This window comes from Petromyzon marinus, chromosome 12, assembly GCF_048934315.1.
Source record: "Petromyzon marinus isolate PM22_M1 ecotype Great Lakes invasive population chromosome 12, UKy_Petmar_22M1.pri1.0, whole genome shotgun sequence".
NCBI classification, from domain to species: Eukaryota; Metazoa; Chordata; class Hyperoartia; order Petromyzontiformes; family Petromyzontidae; genus Petromyzon; species Petromyzon marinus.
In genome coordinates this window covers 15,036,948-15,059,195 of record NC_133678.1, presented here as the reverse complement: position 1 = coordinate 15,059,195, position 22,248 = coordinate 15,036,948, and the positions used below count along the sequence as shown (strand labels likewise).

The window sequence follows — 22,248 nt, the reverse complement described above, 5'->3', positions numbered from 1 at the left end:
GTTACAGTGTAGTGCAGGTGTAGTACAGGTGTAGTGCAGGTGTAGTCCAGGAGTAGTGCAGGTGTAGTGCAGGTGTAGTACAGGTGTAGTGCAGGTGTAGTGCAGGTGTAGTATAGGTGTAGTACAGGTGTAGTGCAGGTGTAGTGCAGGTGTAGTATAGGTGTAGTACAGGTGTAGTGCAGGTGTAGTACAGGTGTAGTGCAGGTGTAGCACAGGTGTGGCTCAGGTGTAGTGCAGGTCTAGTGCAGGTGTAGTACAGGTATAGTGCATGTGTAGTGCAGGTGTAATACAGGTGTAGTGCAGGTGTAGCACAGGTGTGGTTCAGGTGTAGTACAGGTGTAGTACAGGTGTAGTGCAGGTGTAGTACAGGTGTAGTGCAGGCTCTTCGCAGAGACTTATAAGAAACATCTAAAGATGTATTAAAGGCACAGTAGCGCGACCCAAGCATCGCACCTCGTGGCGTTGACGTTCCTCGTCGAAGACGCCAGTGGTGGAACCATCAACCGCATCATGAACAGCACCAGGCCGCTGCATAACGCGTCGCCTTCATGAATGTAAAATGAAAAGCCACAGGGAGCGCGATTGTGGCCATGCAACCCAAACAATGGACCGCTGTAAGGAGGGGGTGAAGGAACAGCGACACGACACGAAGTCTCTCGCTCGGCTGAAGCCCTCTCGTCATGGCCAGCAGCAGCAGACCTCGACGTAGACATTTGGCCCCTGAATATATTTTTAACACGCAAGAATAGAAGTGTGAGTGTGGTGCGGGTGTAGTGTGGGAGTAGTGTGGGAGTAGTGCTTGTGTAGAGCAGGTGTAGTGTGACTGTAGTGTAGTAGTGCAGGTGTAGTGTAGTAGTGCAAGTGTTGTGTAGTAGTGGAAGTGTAGTGTATTCGTGTCGGTGTAGTGCAGGGTGTTGACAAGGGGTACTGCGGCAGGCCGTGTTGGGGTGTTCGCGATGAGTGATATGATTGTGCCCACAGGTGCCATTCTCACCGCTCTCGTAATCGCGTTTTACTGTCCTAACCCTACCTTCAATACAAAAATATAAGCTGAATAAAAGGCATCCGTGAAGCACAATTGCCATATGTCCATGATGTGCTTTTAAAATGCCCCATACACACTCGGACCCTTGAGTGCGTACAAGATGCGAATATTTGAATGGGCACCATCAACTGTTGAGTACAAGGATGGTGGCGCGTTATAGACATATACATGCTGTGTCTCACAGCGCCCATACTATACAAACACCCACAGAAAGATACCACACACACACAGACATCACACACACACAGATACCACACACACACAGACATCACACACACACAGATACCACACACACACACAAAGATACCACACACGCACACAGATACCACACACACACAGATACCACACACACAGACACCACACACACACAGACACCACACACACACAAAGATACCACATACACACAGATACCACATACACACAGATACCACACACACACACAGATACCACACACACACACAGATACCACACACAAAGATACCACACACACACAGATACCATACACACACACAGATACCACAGACACACACAGATGCACACACAGATACACACACACAGATGCACACACACAGATACACACACACACAGATACACACAACAACAACCGCCATTCGCCACTAAGTGGTGGTGATGTCTACACGACGCTTGTGCCAGGCCATGTGCGCATTGAGGCCACGTGAAGTTTCGAACGCCCGCTGGCAGGTCACAGGGCAGACCCAGGTGCCACGGGTCGACTGACTGAGATGACTGGCTGATGCACCACCTGTACCCCCTACTGTGCCAACCTGCTGTGCTTTAGCCACTCGGCGCTCCGCTCGTTGCTGTGAGCGTCGCTCCTCCACTCTCCGTTGTTGTTGGAGGGCGACTGCCTCCAACTGCCCAGTAGCGTCCTTCACGAGCCTCCTCCACAGAGGCCGATCTTGACACCGCTGGTACCAGTCATCGGCAAGTCCACTCAGCTCCACGTCCTCCTGTACCACATCACTCCATCTCTTCTCTAGCCCATGCCGCGCCCGTTTAGCCCCCTCGATCCGGCCGAACAAAAGCTGTTTCGGCATGCGGTGGCTGGGCATGTGGGCTACATGACCCAGCCAATGCAGCCTTGCCTGCCGGAGGAGCTCACCGATGGGACCGTGCCCAGATCTTTCAAGGATTTGTGAGCTCCTCACACAATCCAGCCTAGTTAAACTCAGGATGGATCGTAGGCAGGCCAGCCTAAATGTTTCTAACCGGCGAAGATGTTCCATTAGTGGGGTCCACGTTTCACAAGCGTAGAGAAGGGAGGGAATGACCGTGGCCGAGAAGACCTGAAGCTTAGTGCGGAGCGACAGACCAGGCAGCTTCCACACAGCGTTACGCAACCGATGAAAAGATATCGCCGCTCGACTGATTCAGAGTGAGACCTCTGCTGTTAAACTGGAGCCGGTCATAAGTACACTGCCCAGGTATGGGAAAGTCTCCACTCTCTTCACAACTGCCCCATCACCGATTGGGAGTTGTGGGGGTGGAGTGTCCGATGGTACAAAATACCCAGGCAGGTGCTTAGTTTTGGTGGGGCTGATGGTAAGGCCCCATCTCCTAGTGGCACGCTCCAGTCTCAGCAGCAGCGTCTCCAACTCCTCCTCTGAATGAGCAGCTATTACCAAATCATTGGCATACATGACGTGGTTGAGCAATAGGGAGCCATCCCTTGACCGCACCCGGGCATCGATCAGCCTCCCATTATATCTGTACCAAATGGAAATTCCCCCGGTACAGCTATTAAAGGCTTCACGAACTACGTGGTCAAAATAGATGTTAAATAATGTGGGAGCCAGAGGACAACCCTGTCGCACCCCAAGGTGTACAGGGAATGGCTCTGACTCCCAGCCACGTAGTTTTACCCGGGCCCACTCACCATCATGAAGGTCCTTAATGATCGTGAGCAGAGAGTCAGGGACTCCAAAAGCACGAAGAACAACCCAGGGCCCAGGCATACTGATGGTATCATAGGCATTGACCAGGTCAATAAAGCAGAGATGTAGGTCTTGCTGGAATTCCCTACATCTCTGCTGTAGCAGACGGACAGAAAATATGGCATCTGTGCAGGACCGCCCTTTTCTGAAACCGCATTGGGGCTCCGCAAGCCTCTCCTCAACGTGCCTGGCAAGGCGATGTTGAATAATCCTTGCCAGGACCTTTCCTGGCACACTGAGGAGTGAGATGCCCCTGTAGATGTTACAGTCTGTGCGGTCCCCCTTCTTAAAGAGGGGGACCACCAGGGCATCCTTCCAATCCTGCGGAACCCGTCCAGTGGTCCAGACTGTTGTTATGATGTCACACAGACTGACAGACACCACACACACACACACCACACACAGAAACACCACACACACAGATACCCCACACACGCACAGATACCACACACACAGAGACACCACACACACAGTTACCACACACATACAGACACCACACACACATATAGATACCAAACAACAAACACAGATACCAAACAACAAACACAGATGCCATACACACAGCTACCACACATACACAGATACCACACACACACACAGATACCACACACACACAGATACCACACACACACACAGACACCACACACACACAGACACTACACACACCACACACAGAGACACCACACACAGAGACACCACACACAGAGACACCACACACACGAGGCATGACAAAACGCACGTGGCCTCACGTCGGGAGCGGTGAGTGACTTCATCAGGGAGGAGTGATTTCTCTGCAACCCACACTCTCCACTCCACATGGTCCCGCGAAACGCGAAGCACGTGGGCCATCACCATCGTTACAATGATCATTGTTACCATCACCATCACCACTATCGTCACCATCTTTACCATTATTACCATCATCATCGTCACCATCATTACCATCACCATCGCCACCATTACCATCGTCACTATCGCCATTGTTACAATCGTCACCATCACCATCGCCACCATTACGATCGTCACTATCGCCATTGTTACCATCGTCACCATCGTCACCATTACCATCGTCACTGTCGCCATTGTTATCATCGTCACCATCACCATCGTTATCATTATCGTCACCATGACCATCGTCACCGTTACCATCGTCAACATCACCATCGTCACCATTACCATCGCCAGCGTCTCTATTACCATCAGCATTATCATCATCACCATCGTCACCATTATCATCATCACCATCGTCACCATTACCATCACCATCGTCACCAACATCGTCACCATTATCGTCACCATCACGAAGGCTGCAATGTCCGCCCACAGTAACTGTTCTGTCTCTCTCATCTCAAAGTAGCTGTAGCTCGCAGCTTCTTCCTTCGCTTCGTCGTCACTCGTAAACCCGTCTCTCCGGGATTGATCCTTTAAAGGGGTGATCCTTTAAAGGGTTGATCCTTTAAAGGGTTGATCCTTTAAAGGAGTGGTTCTTAACCTCTCTATTGCAGCCTTGCATCCCTTTGGTTCTCAATCGTTAAAGATATGTCTCATGTTAATACATATGTAGTCGGGTTCACGGGACACGGAGACGGCGGAGTAGAGGCAGCACTGTTTATTCAACTTAACAGGGGTTACACTGGAAGGGGAAACGGCCCTTTCACCCGTATACACTCTGGGACACCCCCTAGGCTATCTAGCCTAATTCCTATGCTCCCAGTTCCTCCAGCTACAGGCGCTAGAGGAGGCTATCTGATCTGGTCCTGGTCAAGCACAGATCACGACACCCCACCAACCAGACCGGCCCTTAAAAGGGCTCCGGCTCTGAAGTTCTGGGCCGCACCACCGGCTTACCCTGCCAGCCCTCAAAAGGTCTGTGGTCAGGGGAGTCCCAGGGTCTATATAGCCGGTCTTCCTTCTTCACTGGTTCTTCATTCTTGGCCCCAACACACTGCCCCGAGCTCTCTGGCTCCCCGCCCTTTATACCCATACACCACTGAGGGCGGGGCTGTAGTGGACGTGGTTGTAGCCACCAGGGTGTGGCTGTGTGTTACCTTCCCACACCGTGCATTTCCTTCTCACAACACCCCTACACATACATGGGGTTTGATGAAACGAAGTAGTCGTAACTTACATGCCCGTGCTGAATATATTTTCGATTATTTAGCTTCTAAAAAAATCTGCCATGTCTCGCACCCCCAGAAAGGGCATCTCACACTCCAGGTTAAGAACCACTGGTTCAAAGGACACTGATTTTATCTAGATTTGAAGCTTTCGTGACTGCAATAATTCATACTCTTTGGTTTTATTCGGTAAAGTCACGTAGCGATTTTTGCTGTGACTGTTTCCACCTGAAGGCAGAAGCTTGTGTTGCCTCCGAAACGTCGTGTTTTAATTGTTTATTTTATTTTAATTTGTTTTTTTACCTACGTGACTTTACCGAATAAAACCAAAGAGTATACACTGATTTTGTTTAGATTTTCATTATATTAAAATCCAGATTTTTCTTTCGGATGTTTCATGGTTCACGCGCACACACGCACGCACGCGTGATCATATCACACACTGGTGGATACGAAGGCATTCATATCCGCTGAGAGTCCCGTGGTCTGACATAGAACACGTAGGAACCGAGGAGGGCATGGACATTCAGCTCCATCGCGCGTTGCTCTGGGGCTGCCCAGTTCGCATGGCCACGGTTGAGCCATAGATCAGCGATGTCATTACCACGCGCGGCGCATCCCAAGCACACTCGGAAACACTGGCAACCCGTCGTTGTGTGGCTGATGTTCGCGTAGAGCAGCAGCCGCACTTTGACATCGAGGTGTGTTGTGGCAGTTGATCGCGTCAGGAGTCGGCGGAGTGGAGTGCATTGCTGTGACGGTGGCTCCTTCTATGAAGATCTCTGTTTGAGACAGAGGGTCTTTGTGTGAGTCAGAGGGTCTCTGTGCGAGTTGAAGGGTCTCGGCGTGAGTTTATGGGTCTCCGCGTGAGTCTATGGGCCTCGGTGTGAATCTATAGAACGCTCTATTGTTCTTCTTCGTGTGGCTGATTTAGACGTGAAGCCACAGCTGTGTGATGCTGCATCGCCGTGGTTGATGAGCCAAGGTGATTGCATCAGGAGTAGCGGAGTTGTGCATCGCTGCTGTGATGATGACGATGATTATTAACAATGATGATGCCACCTCGTCAGGGTTTGTGAATAGGGCATTCAGACCACGCTGCATGCTCCACGGTTCTGTTCTGGGCAGGGACCACAGTCTCCGCACACTGCCCAGCGAGTGTTGTCGATGAGTCCACCTGTGGCAGAGCCACACTGACGCGATCTGGCTTCCAGTGCCTTCCTCTTGTTCGTGCGTATACGTTGGACTGCTTTCGGTTTAACACGCAGTTGTCTTTCGCAACCAATGTCATCCATAATACCGCTTTTTGGGTTGGATCGCGTAAATATCTAAATGTGTCGTTAAACCCGCCACCACCCGAAACAGCCAATAAGTAAGGTTTGTCACGTAAACAGAACGTGCCAATTCGTTACTAGTACAGCACACCGGTGCGTTGGGAGAGCCAAGCCACAACATTTACAATCTAAGTACGACGTTTCGCCAGTAATTACAACCAGCTTCATCAAGCGACAGCCAAATGTGTGGCGAAAACCTCCTGTTCCGTTCTGTACGTAGCCGACCGTGCTAATCGGAGGCGCCGGGGTTAAGGACTGCGTACTCGACGCGTCTCCACGTGAGAGGTCAGTCGCGCGCTGGCAGCGAGTGCGCTCGCGACGGTCACAAAGGGAGCGATGTCCCGGCGCGATTTTAAGGCGTGGGCCATTGATGGGGGCACGAGGTGGACACTTTACTCTTCGAGGGGCGAGGGTGAAGGGAAGCAATGCGACTCATTGGTCGGTGTCAGGGCGCAACCTGTCGGGTTTTTTGATGTAGCGGGCAACGGTAAATGAGTCAGTTTGACACATTGGAATTTTGCAACCAGTGTTACTCATAATAGAGGGGTGCTTTGTTGGGTTAGATGGCGTTAAATATAAATGGGTCTTTGACGCCACCACCAATGCTGTGTGTTTAACTCTCCAACACACAACCGGTTGAGTGCTGAACTAGTAACTAAGTCATCTTCTTTGGTTCTTTCGGTAAAGTCACGTAGAATGAGAAAATTATAAAATAAAACAATAAAATTCTCACGACGTTTCGGCCACAACACAAGTGGCCTTCTTCAGGTGAAAGGGATACACCTGTTGGGACGACAGAGCTTCAATAAACGCTGTTAAGATTCGTAGCGCCCTTTTAAGCTGGTTGAGCGAAAGTCAGGCACCCAAGCAGTAGAATTTAGCATTAAAAAAGGTTGAGGGATTAGCTTGTGACTGGTCACAGAAATGGCTACGTAAATTCAAAGCCTACACATCCACACAGGCACCCAGCACAAATCAAACAATAGAATTTAGCATTGAAATAGCTAAGGGGATTAGCTTGTGACTGGTCACAGAAATAGCTATGTTAAAGTTGAAGCCTACACATCCACAGAGGAACCTAGTACTGGTCACAGAAGTAGCTTTGTTAAAGTCAAGGCTTGCACATCCACAGAGGTACCTCGTACATGGACGCCAATGGGTGCTGCAACAAATCAACTATCATACAGTAAACTTACGTGAAAAAACCCTAAGTCTACCTTACATCAATATAATAAATGTGCTCAATGTATTCTTCAATAAGCTGAGCTATTAACAGCAACTGGGTATACACTACACTATATAATGAATACCATATAGTAAACCAATGAAAATTGAAATATAAACTACCTCAATGTTATCAATAAACTCTATATATTCTCCAAACAGCTGAGCTACCAACAATAAGTCGTAATATATCACTATGCTGTATGGCGAAAAATGGGTGGATTCTTACCCTCAACTTCAGCACCACGGAAGGTACGTGCTCCGTTCAGACGGACGAGTCCATCCATGGTCGGAACGGAGGAGGGAGGAGGGAGACGGCTACGAGGCGCTGTTATACTCCATGTTATACACCATATCATTGACCGTGGTGTGAGAGGTATTAAGAGTCAGTGCCAGCGAAAGAGCTGCAGTCTGAAGGTCATCGTAAAATACAATTAATTAAGAACCGAAATGGTTTAAAACATCTTTCCAGTGGTTACTAAGCCAGAATCTGTGCTTGTATATGTGGATGGACTCATGAACGAATCTCTCATGGTAACCGGTTGGCTTGCAAAGAACCTCCGTCTTGGAGAAAGCTTTAAATCGAAATAGTAACTAATTGGCACGTTTTGTTTACGTGACAAGCTTTACTCATTGGCTGCGTCGGGTGGTGGCGGGTTTAACGACACATTTACATTCACGCGACACACGCACGCACGCAGGCACGTATGTTGAACTTCTTTTGCACCGTACGTAGCCAACCGCGCCAATCGGGAAGTGCGCACGTGGGAAGGTTACCGACTCGGACGGTTAAAGGCGCAGCTCTGAAACACCTTGCGTGCGCCACTGCTGCAGACGTTACGCACACACATGTGGGATAGTGGTTCGCGACCTACCACTGCGGTTCCATTCCCCGGCCATGGTGAAACGTCAGTGGCGAGTGACGTCTGAACGAGTCGCCCCCCCAAATCTACACCCCACCACCAAGCCGTTCTGACCACCGTGGTGAAGTATGATCATAACTGAGTGCTGCTGTATTCGCATCGGACGCTTTGCTGGGCCATTGCGCGCACAGCGCCGTGCTGTGCATGCCACCTGTCCACAAATCCCCCGGATAGCCTTAAACAGGCTGTTCGGACGAGAGCTGTTCGTATCACCTACGAAGATCGGCACGGCACGCGAGGGTGGCAAGCACAACGGCCGGCAGCATTTTACTACACACCGCACCAGGCACTCATTTGAGGAGGCTGAGTCGACCTAGGGGAGGCCCAGGACCAGTTCAGACAATCGTCACGGTTGGTGGTGACCGTGAGCGGGAATTGAACTCCAGTGGCCGGGTTCGCAACCCAGCACGCTAACCGCGACGCCATCGCTCCCCACACACAAACACGTGGGCACACAATCATATAAATATATACCTACACACCCACACACACTGACCATCCAGCCACGAGCCTCAACAGACTGTTGGGGCAAGTGCTGTTAGCCAGCAGCACCTATGAAGGTCGGTGCGGCACACGACGGGGTGGGTGGCCAGCACCACGCCCGGCCGCCTTTGTCTCCCCAGTGGTGATGATTAGACACCGCACCAGGTATTATTTTGAGGCTGAGTCAACCTACGGGAGGCCCATGATCGGTTCAGGCAATCATCACTGCTGATGGCCGTGAGCCACTCACCCACACACACACAACCACCAACAGCATCGACTCACCCACATCCACACACGCGCGCGGTTCGGTTACTCACACGAACACGTGGTAGACGAATGCGAGTCCCCGGGGCCGCTCGAGCAGGTTGTAGAGGAGGTTTTGTATCCTCCTGTAGCGCGCGTTCCTCCTGCCCACGTTACTCGCCACCCTTGCCGCGTTCAGCACCAGCGGCTTGCCCAGCAGGCTCAGGCGGGGCCCCGAGCCCACGGGCAGCGCACCACCCCGGGGAGCCACCTGCCCAGGAGACACCACCACCTGCTGCTGCTGATGGTGATGATGGTGCTGGTGATGATGCACCATCCCGGGGCTCAGCGGGGGACTCTGCAGCTGCATGAAACCGTGAGCGTTTGGAACCGAAGTGCGGCATTGTCTCCCTTCTTCTGGGTAGTCCCCGCTCATCGTCTCGCCAGGAGGTGTCCGCCTCTTGGTGGTGACCTCCGAAGAGCCATCGGTGGTGGCTGCTGCTGCTACTTCTGAACCTCTTCGCTGATGAAGCTGATTACGACAGTCGCTCTCGTTATCTCTGCCGTCGTAGTGATTGTGCTGCTGCTGCTGATGATATTGTTCATCATCAGCATCGCGAGTCGGCTGTTGGTGTTGATGGTGTAAGGGCTGCAGCTGTAGAATCACGTACTGTGGTTTGTTGTGGGGTTGTTCCAGGCTACAGGTGCTGTTGAGTTGTTGGTGGTGGTGGTGGTAGTGGTTGTTGTGCTGTTGCTGCTGCTGTTGTTGCTGGTGAAGAGCGGCTCGCTTTGCGGAGCTGGGAGACTGTGTTCTTACCATAGCAAGGGTGTCGAGCGCACTGGGCACAGACCACAGAGAGGGAGGAGGGGGTGGGGAAGTGGCGAGGGATGAGGGAGCGAGAGTGGGGGGGAGTCTGCCTCTGTGCGCGTGCGGGAGGGAGCCGGCATCTCGCTACACTACTCCATCAGACCAGGCTCAACAGATAGCAAACACAGAGGCAATGATCCCCCGTAGAGCCTTTAAACAGACCGTTGGGGCAAGTGCTGTTCGCGAGCACCTATGAAGGGCCGGCACGGCGCACGAGGGTGGGTGGGGTCGTTGGCCAGCACTACGCTCGGCCGCCTTTGTCTCCCTAAGTGGCGATTTTCACACATCGCACCGGGTACTCATTTGGTACTCATTTGAGGCTGAGTCGACCTAAGGGAGGCTTAGGACCGGTTCAGATATTTGTCACTGGCGTTGGCCGTGAGCGGGAATCGACCTCGGGGGTCGCTGGGTTCGTAGCGCAGTGCGGCGCTCACCACGGCGCTCACCACTGCGCCACCGCTCCCCGCAACGCAGGAGACGGGCACCCTTCGTGAATGGGAAGCGAGCGGGCGGGCGGGTGACTCCCCGCCGCCCGCCCCAATCATCAAACCATAGCAACAATATTCAGAATCTTCATTCAATTCCCCCCCTCCTTTCCTGGAGGAATCCGATGAGCTATGAAGTTCTCGTTGACAGATGTCCATCGTCGCGTCCGCCGCCGCCGCCGCTGTTGCCGCTGCCCATTGCCCTGACAACCCGAGGCGACGCTGGGGGAGGACCCTCCGTGAGAATTCGCGCATTTCGCATTTCGCTGTGTGCCTCACGACGCCCCAGAGAGATCCCCCATCACCACCATCCCCCCACCACCACTCCCACCATCACCACCACCCCCCCACCACCACTCCCACCATCACCACCACCCCCCCACCACCATAACCACCACCCCACACCACCGCCTACCACCACCACCACCCCCCACCACCACCACCCCCACCATCACCACCACCAACCCCACCCCCACCATAACCACCACCCCACCACCACCACCCCCCACCACCACCCCCACAACCCCATCACCACCCCCACCATCACCACCACCACCACCACCCCCCCCACCACCACCCCCCCACCACCACCCTCACCACCACCAGCCCCCACCACCACCCCCACCACCACCCCCACCACCACCATCTCCCATCACCCCACCACCCCCACCATCACCACCACCACCACCACCCCACCACCACCCCCTCACCACCACCACCACCCTCCTACCTCCTCCGTTAGGCCATTGGGAGCGGGCCCTCTCCAGTCCGCGCGCGTGGCGCAGGCAGAAACCACCGCCGCCACTCCACTGCTGGATGATGAGGGTCCCGTGCGCCCCCACGCAGCGGGTGACTGACTCGCAAGAAGCGGCGTGGGGAGTGGGCGCGGCAGCGCAGACGCGGGGACGTAGAGGAGTGCAATACAACACGACGATCAATTCCTCTGCACTGCCCTCTGCTGCCCAGCACGGAGCCCCCGCAGCTCGTCGCTCACTTAACTTCGACCCCCCCCATATCCCCCTCCACCACCCCCTCTATGTCAAAAGCCAACGATGTGGGGGGGGGGGGGGGTGAATGGGGTGCAGCGCGCTAACCACTGCGCCCACCGCTACAACTCGTAGCCGCTGGGGTTGGTACCGTATTCTCCGGATTATAAGGCGCACTTGCTTCCCCCCTCTGTCATTTAAAACGCACACACGCTGAGGCGTGCGTCGTATCCGGTAGCCATGCCTATGAGTTACCGTGATTTGTGCAACCCATACCTATGTAGTGTCACACCGCAACGTTGTAACAAGTCACCTGCTTACACTTTATTCAGCTATTCTTGCACCAGTTGAAGGCACTCCTATACTTTTCTATATGGTCACTTCTCCCCACTCTTTATCTACTTTCTACCTCGCTTATCCTGCACTCAGCAGCTCTGCTCTCAGCGAATTCGCACGCAGCGTCTCCGCACTCAGCGTCTCCGCACGCAGCGTCTCCGCACACAGCGTCTCCACACTCAGCGTCTCCACACACAGCGTCTCCGCACACAGCGCCTCCGCACACAGCGTCTCCACACGCAGCGTCTCCACACGCAGCGTCTCCACACGCAGCGTCTCCGCACACAGCGCCTCCGCACACAGCGTCTCCACACACAGCGTCTCCACACACAGCGTCTCCGCACACAGCGTCTCCACACCCAGCGTCTCCGCACACAGCGTCTCCACACACAGCGTCTCCACACACAGCGTCTCCGCACTCAGCGTCTCCGCACGCAGCGTCTCCACACACAGCGTCTCCACACACAGCGTCTCCGCACACAGCGTCTCCACACACAGCGTCTCCGCACACAGCGTCTCCACACACAGCGTCTCCACACACAGCGTCTCCGCACTCAGCGTCTCCGCACGCAGCGTCTCCACACACAGCGTCTCTGCACTCAGTGTCTCCACACACAGCGTCTCCACACACAGCGTCTCCGCACACAGCGTCTCCACACCCAGCGTCTCCGCACACAGCGTCTCCACACACAGCGTCTCCACACACAGCGTCTCCGCACTCAGCGTCTCCGCACGCAGCGTCTCCACACACAGCGTCTCCACACACAGCGTCTCCGCACACAGCGTCTCCACACACAGCGTCTCTGCACACAGCGTCTCCACACACAGCGTCTCCACACACAGCGTCTCTGCACTCAGCGTCTCCACACACAGCGTCTCCACACACAGCGTCTCCGCACACAGCGTCTCCACACCCAGCGTCTCCGCACACAGTGTCTCCACACACAGCGTCTCCACACACAGCGTCTCCGCACTCAGCGTCTCCGCACGCAGCGTCTCCACACACAGCGTCTCCACACACAGCGTCTCCGCACACAGCGTCTCCACACACAGCGTCTCCGCACACAGCGTCTCCACACACAGCGTCTCCACACACAGCGTCTCCGCACTCAGCGTCTCCGCACGCAGCGTCTCCACACACAGCGTCTCTGCACTCAGTGTCTCCACACACAGCGTCTCCACACTCAACGTCTCCACACACAGCGTCTCCGCACAGCGTCTCCGCACGCAGCGTCTCCACACTCAGCGTCTCCACACACAGCAACTCCGCACTCAGCGTCTCCACACACAGCGTCTCCACACACAGCGTCTCCACACACAGCGTCTCCACACACAGCAACTCCGCACTCAGCGTCTCCACACACAGCGTCTCCGCACGCAGCGTCTCCACACACAGCAACTCCGCACTCAGCGTCTCCACACACAGCGTCTCCGCACGCAGCGTCTCCACACACAGCGTCTCCACACACAGCGTCTCCGCGCACAGCGTCTCCACACACAGCTTCTCCACACACAGCGTCTCTGCACACAGCGTCTCCACACACAGCGTCTCCACACACAGCGTCTCTGCACTCAGCGTCTCCACACACAGCGTCTCCACACACAGCGTCTCCGCACACAGCGTCTCCACACCCAGCGTCTCCGCACACAGTGTCTCCACACACAGCGTCTCCACACACAGCGTCTCCGCACTCAGCGTCTCCGCACGCAGCGTCTCCACACACAGCGTCTCCACACACAGCGTCTCCGCACACAGCGTCTCCACACACAGCGTCTCCGCACACAGCGTCTCCACACACAGCGTCTCCACACACAGCGTCTCCGCACTCAGCGTCTCCGCACGCAGCGTCTCCACACACAGCGTCTCTGCACTCAGTGTCTCCACACACAGCGTCTCCACACTCAACGTCTCCACACACAGCGTCTCCGCACAGCGTCTCCGCACGCAGCGTCTCCACACTCAGCGTCTCCACACACAGCAACTCCGCACTCAGCGTCTCCACACACAGCGTCTCCACACACAGCGTCTCCACACACAGCGTCTCCACACACAGCAACTCCGCACTCAGCGTCTCCACACACAGCGTCTCCGCACGCAGCGTCTCCACACACAGCAACTCCGCACTCAGCGTCTCCACACACAGCGTCTCCGCACGCAGCGTCTCCACACACAGCGTCTCCACACACAGCGTCTCCGCGCACAGCGTCTCCACACACAGCTTCTCCGCGCACAGCGTCTCCGCACTCAGCGTCTCCGCACACAGCGTCTCTGCCCTCATCTACGCTCCCTCAGACCAGCTCACCCATCTGTCCCGGGCGGGGGGGTTAAGCCAACACCCGCCCGGTGACGGCGTGAGGGTTGAGGTCCCGTTGACGGCTGGAGCGGCAGCGGCGAGATGTCTTCACTCTTCGACCCCGGCGACAACTCTCTTCTCCGCTCACGCACATACCCTTATATCCCTCTGCTAATTATCCGAGACCTCTCGTGCGTCTCTTTAAGCTCTCGCCAGTCCGACGCCTGTTGGCCCATCAATCAACCCTTATCTCCCGTCTCCCCAGCAACACCTCTGGTCTCAACGTGCACAACCGGTCGTCCCCGTTTGCACCTGCTTCGCCCCATAACAACTGGCGGTTTGTCCGTGCAACCCTCAAGTTGCACACGCGCACCTGTTTGCCCTCGGTTAACTGTGCGCACCGCGTATTTCACTCCTCTACACCTGTCAACCTCTTATCAGTGCCCTACCTTATTACAGACGAACTCATAAATCATTGGTCACGCCGTGCCACTTACAAATCGCAACGTTTATCCTACAAAGTCCCATCACAAGGGAAAAACCCAAACAAATATTTAAAAAAATTGTTGCCGGACCGAAACGGCTGTATGCCGCCGTATAGAACTGAAAACTAAATTTCTCCCCAGTACAAGAATACGGGGTGAACTTTATGGGTTGGCCCGGTATGACGGCTGTATTGACACAAACGGGGTGCACAAGTTTGAGGCGCGTCTTACTTCCCCCCGCGGTGACGACATTGACCATCGAACCGTGGCCACGCAAGCGGGGGCTGCCACGGCGGCTCTGAGTTTGGGATCCGTCGGCGGGGGGGGGGGAGGTGTCGGTCAGGAACCATCACAACGACTGCTCGCCACCTCCTGAGTGAGCCGCATTTGGAACGCCACGTCGCTCCATCTCACGGCGGGACCCCAAAGAGACGGAGACACTCTCTGTGACACTCTCTGTGACACTCTCTCTGTGACACTCTTTCTATGAAACTGTGTGACTCTCTCTGTGACACTCTCTGTGACACTCTCTCTGTGACACTCTTTCTATGAAACTCTGTGTGACTCTCTCTGTGACACTCTCTGTGACACTCTCTCTGTGACACTCTTTCTATGAAACTCTGTGTGACTCTCTCTGTGACACTCTCTGTGACACTCTGACTCTCTGTGACACTCTTTCTATGAAACTCTGTGTGACTCTCTCTGTGACACTCTCTGTGACACTCTCTGTGACACTGTGACACTGGCTGTGACACTCCATGACACTCTCTGTGACACTCTCTGACTCTCTGTGACACTCTTTCTATGAAACTCTGTGTGACTCTCTCTGTGACACTCTCTGTGACACTGTGACACTGGCTGTGACACTCCGTGACACTCTCTGTGACACTCTCTGACTCTCTGTGACACTCTTTCTATGAAACTCTGTGACTCTCTCTGTGACACTCTCTGTGACACTGCGACACTGGCTGTGACACTCCGTGACACTCTCTGTGACACTCTCTGACTCTCTGCGACACTCTTTCTATGAAACTCTGTGTGACTCTCTCTGTGACACTCTCTGTGACACTGCGACACTGGCTGTGACACTCTGTGACACTATCTGTGACACTCTCTGACTCTCTGTGACACTCTTTCTATGAAACTCTGTGTGACTCTCTCTGTGACACTCTCTGTGACACTCTCTGTGACACTGTGACACTGGATGTGACAATCTGTGACTCTCTCTGTGATACTTTCTGTAACTATCTCTGTGACACTCTCTGTGACTCTCTCTGTGACACTCTCTGTGACACTGTGACACTGGATGTGACAATCTGTGACTCTCTCTGATACTTTCTGTAACTATCTGTGACACTCTCTGTGACACTCGCTGTGACTCTCTTGTGACACTCTCCGTGACACACTCTGTGACACTCTGACACGCTCTGTGACATTTTCTCTGTGAGACTGTGACACTCTTTGTGACAGTGCGACACTATCTGTGACACTCTTTGTGACACTATCTGTGACTCTCTGACATTCTTTGTGACACTCTCTGTGAGACTCTCTCTGTGACTCTCTCTATGACTCTCTTTGTGACACTCTCCGTGACACTCTCTGTGACACTCTCCGTGACACTGTGACACTCTTTGTGACACTGTGAAACTTTCTGTGATACTGTGACACTCTCTGTGACACTTTCTGTGACACTCTCCGTGACGCAATGCGCCTTTCCATTTGGGATCCATCGCAATTCACGATGGGATTGCTCTCAGATTCACACCAATGTAGATGTCGTCGTCGTTGTCCGTGCATTCCAACCACCACATCAATGTCCTGCGAAGATTCGCAGAGGCTTTGCGTGCATTGAACGTGTCTCTTACCGACAAAAGCCAACGGCTTTCTCAAGCCACTGCTGGATGAACGCCTCGCCAGGCCACACTCTGTGGCCATACTTCACCACGCTGGTCAGTGCGGATTGGTTGGTGACATGGGAGACCCAGCAGGGACTGGCTCGGACATCACTCGCCAACTTCAGTTCTCTGGATTCACGTAGAGCGACGCCTTCTCACCTCTTCGCCACTGCTCAACCAACAGCCCTACCCTGTTACATATTTTCACTCAAAACACTTTAGCTTATAATCCCTAAATAAATCGTCGAACGAGACTCACAAAATATGTCCGGTGTGCCACTATGATTTGAACGCTCAACTCACAATCGTAAACAAAATTAGTTCATAAACACCCCTGCGGGCTGCTGAATTAAACGATTACCACCTTTGTGGGAATTCAACCGCAATTGTACTATGATCGACCCGTCCGCGCCACACGAATATGGAATCTCCAGCACTCTCCTCCACCAGGAGATAAACTCCCCACGCACCTTTAATCCAGGAGACGCCTGGGCATCGTCAATGATTATGGCGGATAAAGGGACTCCTCTACTTAGGGACACTCGACTTGCGAACTTTCAGAAATGTCCAGTTGCATGGCGTCTACATCTACAAAACGTGAAGAACTAGTGGCATCTACATCTGCAGAACGTGAAGAACTAGTGGCATCTACATCTGCAGAACGTGACGAACCGGTGACATCTACATCTGCAGAACATGAAGAACTAGTGACATCTACATCTGCAGAACGTGAAGAACCAGTGACATCTACATATCTGCAGAACGTGAAGAACCAGTGACATCTACATCTGCAGAACGTGAAGAACCATTGATATCTACATCTGCAGAACATGAAGAACCAGTGCCATCATACATCTGCAGAACGTGAAGAACGAAGTGTGAATCATAGACACGTGCGGCGTGAATCATAGACGCGTGCAGCGTGAATCATAGACATGTGCAGCGTGAATCATAGACACGTGCAGCGTGAATCATAGACACGTGCAGCGTGAATCATAGACACGTGCAGCGTGAATCATAGACACGTGCAGCGTGAATCATAGACATGTGCAGCGTGAATCATAGACACGTGCAGCGTGAATCATAGACATGTGCAGCGTAAATCATAGACATGTGCAGCGTGAATCATAGACGCGTGCAGCGTGAATCATAGACACGTGCAGCGTGAATCATAGACACGTGCAGCGTGAATCATAGACACGTGCAGCGTGAATCATAGACATGTGCAGCGTGAATCATAGACATGTGCAGCGTGAATCGTAGATACATGCAGCGTGAATCATAGACATGTGCAGGGTGAATCATAGACATGTGCAGCGTGAATCATAGACACGTGCGGAGTGAAACATAGACATGTGCAGCGTGAATCATAGACATGTGCAGCGTGAATCGTAGATACATGCAGCGTGAATCATAGACATGTGCAGCGTGAATCATAGACACGTGCGGAGTGAATCATAGACATGTGCAGCGTGAATCAGACACGTGCAGCGTGAATCATAGACACGTGCAGCGTGAATCATAGACACGTGCGGAGTGAATCATAGACATGTGCAGCGTGGATCATAGACACGTGCGGAGTGAAACATAGACATGTGCAGCGTGGATCATAGACACGTGCGGAGTGAAACATAGACACGTGCAGCGTGAACCATAGACACGTGCGGAGTGAATCATAGACACGTGCGGAGTGAAACATAGACATGTGCAGCGTGAATCATAGATACGTGCAGCGTGAATCATAGACACGTGCAGCGTGGATCGTGAAGGACAAAGTCAGAGATTGTGATCACATTGAATGTTCCTCACCTATTCTCAATCAAAAGGACACGTGCACAGACGATGCAGACTGTCGGGGGCAAGTTCTGTTAGAGAGCACCTATTCAGGCCGGCTCGTCGTGGCCATCCCCACACCCGGCCACCTTCGTCTCCCCCAATGTTGATGCATACTGTTGTATATATAGGCCTTTTTCCATTTTTGTTTTTGATATTAATAAGGATTTTGCCAATATATTTTTTTCAATCGTGGTGTCACTTGGGGCAAAAGGGGGTGATACAGCCCCCCTCCCCTCACACACAACAGGCCGCTGGAGATATCAATAAAAAGTAATAAACCCAAAACAAAAAGAAAGGGGGGGGGGCGGGAATTCCTAATGAGGAAAAAAAATCCCGACACGGCTTCAAGCCTCGCCAGCTTCCAGGGCGGCGACAACCGGACAGACAAATTTTGGTTCTTTTAATTAACAGAAGGTCCAATAAAAACTCAGCAACAAGAATAAGCTGACATTATAGGAATCTACACACTCACTACGATAAAAAACAGACTACAATCGCCCTAGCGGGTTATCACTTCTCATACATGTTATATTAATGCTAATGTTATTCACCTTAAATTACACTACATCTTGCCGTTTACGTGACTTTACAAAAACCAAAAAAATGAATTCCAGCAGTCAAGAAGCTTAACCGAAGCTTAGGTATACCTCTGGAACTCAGGACACCAAAAAATGACTCTAGTATAACAGCACGGATCCCAGGATACATACGGGGGGACGAAATTAATAAACCCTAAAAAAATACGTGGATGACAATGTTAAATCACAAATCTTAGGAAACATAAACCAAATAATGTTTATGCAGTATTAAACCGAGGGTTATCGAGCAGGGATGAGGCGAAATAGGTCAAACTTACACAACCAAGATGAACTTGTTCCATAGGAAAAGAGCCGCCCAAACGTCTTTGTCTTCCCGCAGCACGGGATAGTAAGGAATGTAACACCCAGAGGGAGGGAAATTACTCTTTTTATTGCAGGGGGCATCTGTGTTCCACGGATGGAAAGATGGCTTAATAAATGACACAAACGGACACACATACAACCCCCCCCCCCCCCACAACGCAGAGCGAGATCAAAGGAAGTTCCAGCCCTTTGTGACACAAGCCAGCATTCAAACAGCAGCTACCAGGGGCAGAAGACAGCGACCATCAGCTCGACAAGAAGACACACAGCAGCCCAGAAGAGGACAACAAGCCAGCTCCGGGGCATGGCCTCGAGATCAACGATGCGTGTGGTGCATCGCAGAGAAGAGGGGCGAGTTGATGCTCTGTGCTGAGTTCGGCATGGACCGACAGAGTATCGCTGAAGTTGTTCTCAGCGTCAAGCAATCAACCTCGAGAAAGGGCAGAGAAACGGAGCGAGAGAGAGTGCGCAGCAGCACCACCAGCGCCACCAAGCAAGGGTGCCAGCTGCCGGTGGACAAGCATGTTACCAGCATCACCCCCCTTCCTCCTCCTCTCCGCAGGTGATGCTGATAACATGCAAATTCATATTTTAACTCCGCCCACACAGCTTAATAGAGGCGGTCCTGGCATGACAGCGTTCATTCAAGCTCTGTCTTCCGGACAGACCTGTCTCTTCACCTGAAGAAGGCCACTTGTGTTGTGGCTGAAACGTCGTGAGAATTTTATTGTCTTATTTTATTTTATTATTTTATTCCCATTCTACGTGACTTTACTGAAAGAACCAAGAAGATGAATCCCTGCAGTCACGAAAGTTTTAAATCAAAATATAACAACTGTATCCTGCGGTGAGATTTGAATTTGGAGACCTGAAATAACACACTAATACATAATTAGTAAATGTTAAAGTGAGAATAATTGTATTATACCGATCGATAATACGAACCTAGACAATGAAGCCGAGCTTAATCTGACATACTTTCAGTACACCTGCATAACTTCATACAATTCATTGTCTGATCCCGATTGCTGACACTACCCTGGGCAATGAAGCTAAGCTTAATTATCATAATTGCCCACATTAGCACAATCGCATACATTCACATAAATTAATACGATTATCTCTCTAAATATCATAATGTATGTACATAATTACATCAATTAACATAATTTCGGACAATTACGCATTTTTTCAAAATTCATTTACTTTTTATTATTTTCATTAAATTTTCAAGACCCGGCATATACAACAATACACAGCGGACCAGGTCCTCATGTAAGGCTAAGACGATCGAGGGGAAGCCCTGGGTCGGTTCTGAAATGTGTCAACTGATATTGGCCGTGCGTGTGCTGGAATAAAACTCGCCGGTTTCGTAGCACATTGTGCTCACCATTACACTACCGCTCCCCCCACACACACAACAACACATCCACATGTACACACACACAACAACACAGCTGCATATGCACGCACACACACCGAGAACGGTCAGATTTCTCTCGTTCAGTGAGATTCCATGGCGCGTGTCACCAACACATGCCCTCTCATGGGCAACTGAATCATTCAAATAATCACGGAGCATGAGCGATGGCAGCAACGCCACGGGAGACTACAAATGACTCGTTCCCTACGTAGCCTGAATGAACTGTTGGGGATAACTTGCGAGCACCTATTAAATATGTCGGTATCAGGGCGCTGCGGTGGCAAGATGTTAACTACCTCGCCTGGTATACAGGAGGTTGTGGGTTCGATCCAGACCCTGACACCTGTTGTATATGCAATGAGCGACTTTCGCGACACGTCGTGTAGAGGGTACTTCTTCTAGATTTGAAGCTTTGTGACTGCAAGGATTCATACTCTTTGGTTTATTCGGTATAGTCACGTAGGTAAAATAAAATAAATGAAAACAACTAAATTAAATCACGACGTTTCGGAGGCAACACAGGCTTCCGTCTTCAGGTGGAACAGTCACAGCAAAATAGCTGTATCAAGTGAACAGCTCTGAGACACCCAAGATTATATACAGGTCAAAGGGGGAGGAGCCAGGAAGTGACGTGGGTGGGGAGGGGAGGGGTAAATTAAGGGGGGGGAGCCAGGAAGAGACGTGAGTGGGGAGGGGAGGGGTTAAGTTAAGGGGGGGGTGGAGGAGCCAGGAAGGGACGTGGATGGGGAGGGGAGGGCTAAGTTAAAGGGGGGGAGGAGCCAGGAAGGGACGTGAGTGCGGAGGGGAGGGCTAAGTTAAGGGGGGGAGGAGCCAGGAAGGGACGTGGGTGGGGAGGGGCTAAGTTAAGGGGGGGGGGAGGAGCCAGGAAGTGACGTAGGTGGGGAGGGGCTAAGTTAAGCCGCCTTGTGTTATGCTGCAGGGGGTTCGGAGTAGCGGTGGTGCACTGCACGAGAGCGAGTACTGTACAACCACTGGCAGAAATGGCAATGGCTGTACAATTATAAGGCAGCTAAAAGTTTGACTTGGTTGATGACATCTTTCCAATGGTTGCTCAATTTAAAACCATCCTCTCGGTTGAAGTTGTGTCTATGTTTGTATATCTGGATGGCTTCATGGACAAATCTTTGGTAATAACCGGGAGGTTTGCATAGTACTTTGGTATCGGAGTAGGGTACTTCTTCTTTATTCACACAACGGGCACAACACAGGCCAACCTCATCTTCTCATTCTGAGTACAACACTTGGATATTAGCGTCTCTACTGGCTACACACACGGTCTATCACACGGCGTGGTTCTACCTGTCCACTCTCAGCTCCGCCGCGAGCTGGCGGCGTGCCGGGAAAGGTGATGGAACCCCGCAGGAGATCTTCCATGTGGCCGGACGACGGA

General features: G+C 52.3%; 1 protein-coding gene across 2 annotated transcripts in view; it reads right to left on the bottom strand.

Annotated features, from left to right (window-relative positions):
• Positions 1–10,930, bottom strand: part of LOC116941495 (potassium voltage-gated channel subfamily KQT member 4-like) — a 234,567-nt gene extending 223,637 nt beyond the window's left edge. Inside the window, exon 1 of one of the 2 annotated variants that reach the window (XM_076066672.1) lies at positions 9,402–10,930. In XM_076066672.1, the coding sequence (XP_075922787.1) occupies positions 9,402–10,147 (746 nt within the window). In that variant the 5' untranslated portion in view covers positions 10,148–10,930. The remainder of the gene's footprint in view (positions 1–9,401) is intronic. The other variant, XM_076066671.1, reaches the window with a different exon arrangement.
• Between the last annotated feature and the right edge of the window lie 11,318 nt (positions 10,931–22,248).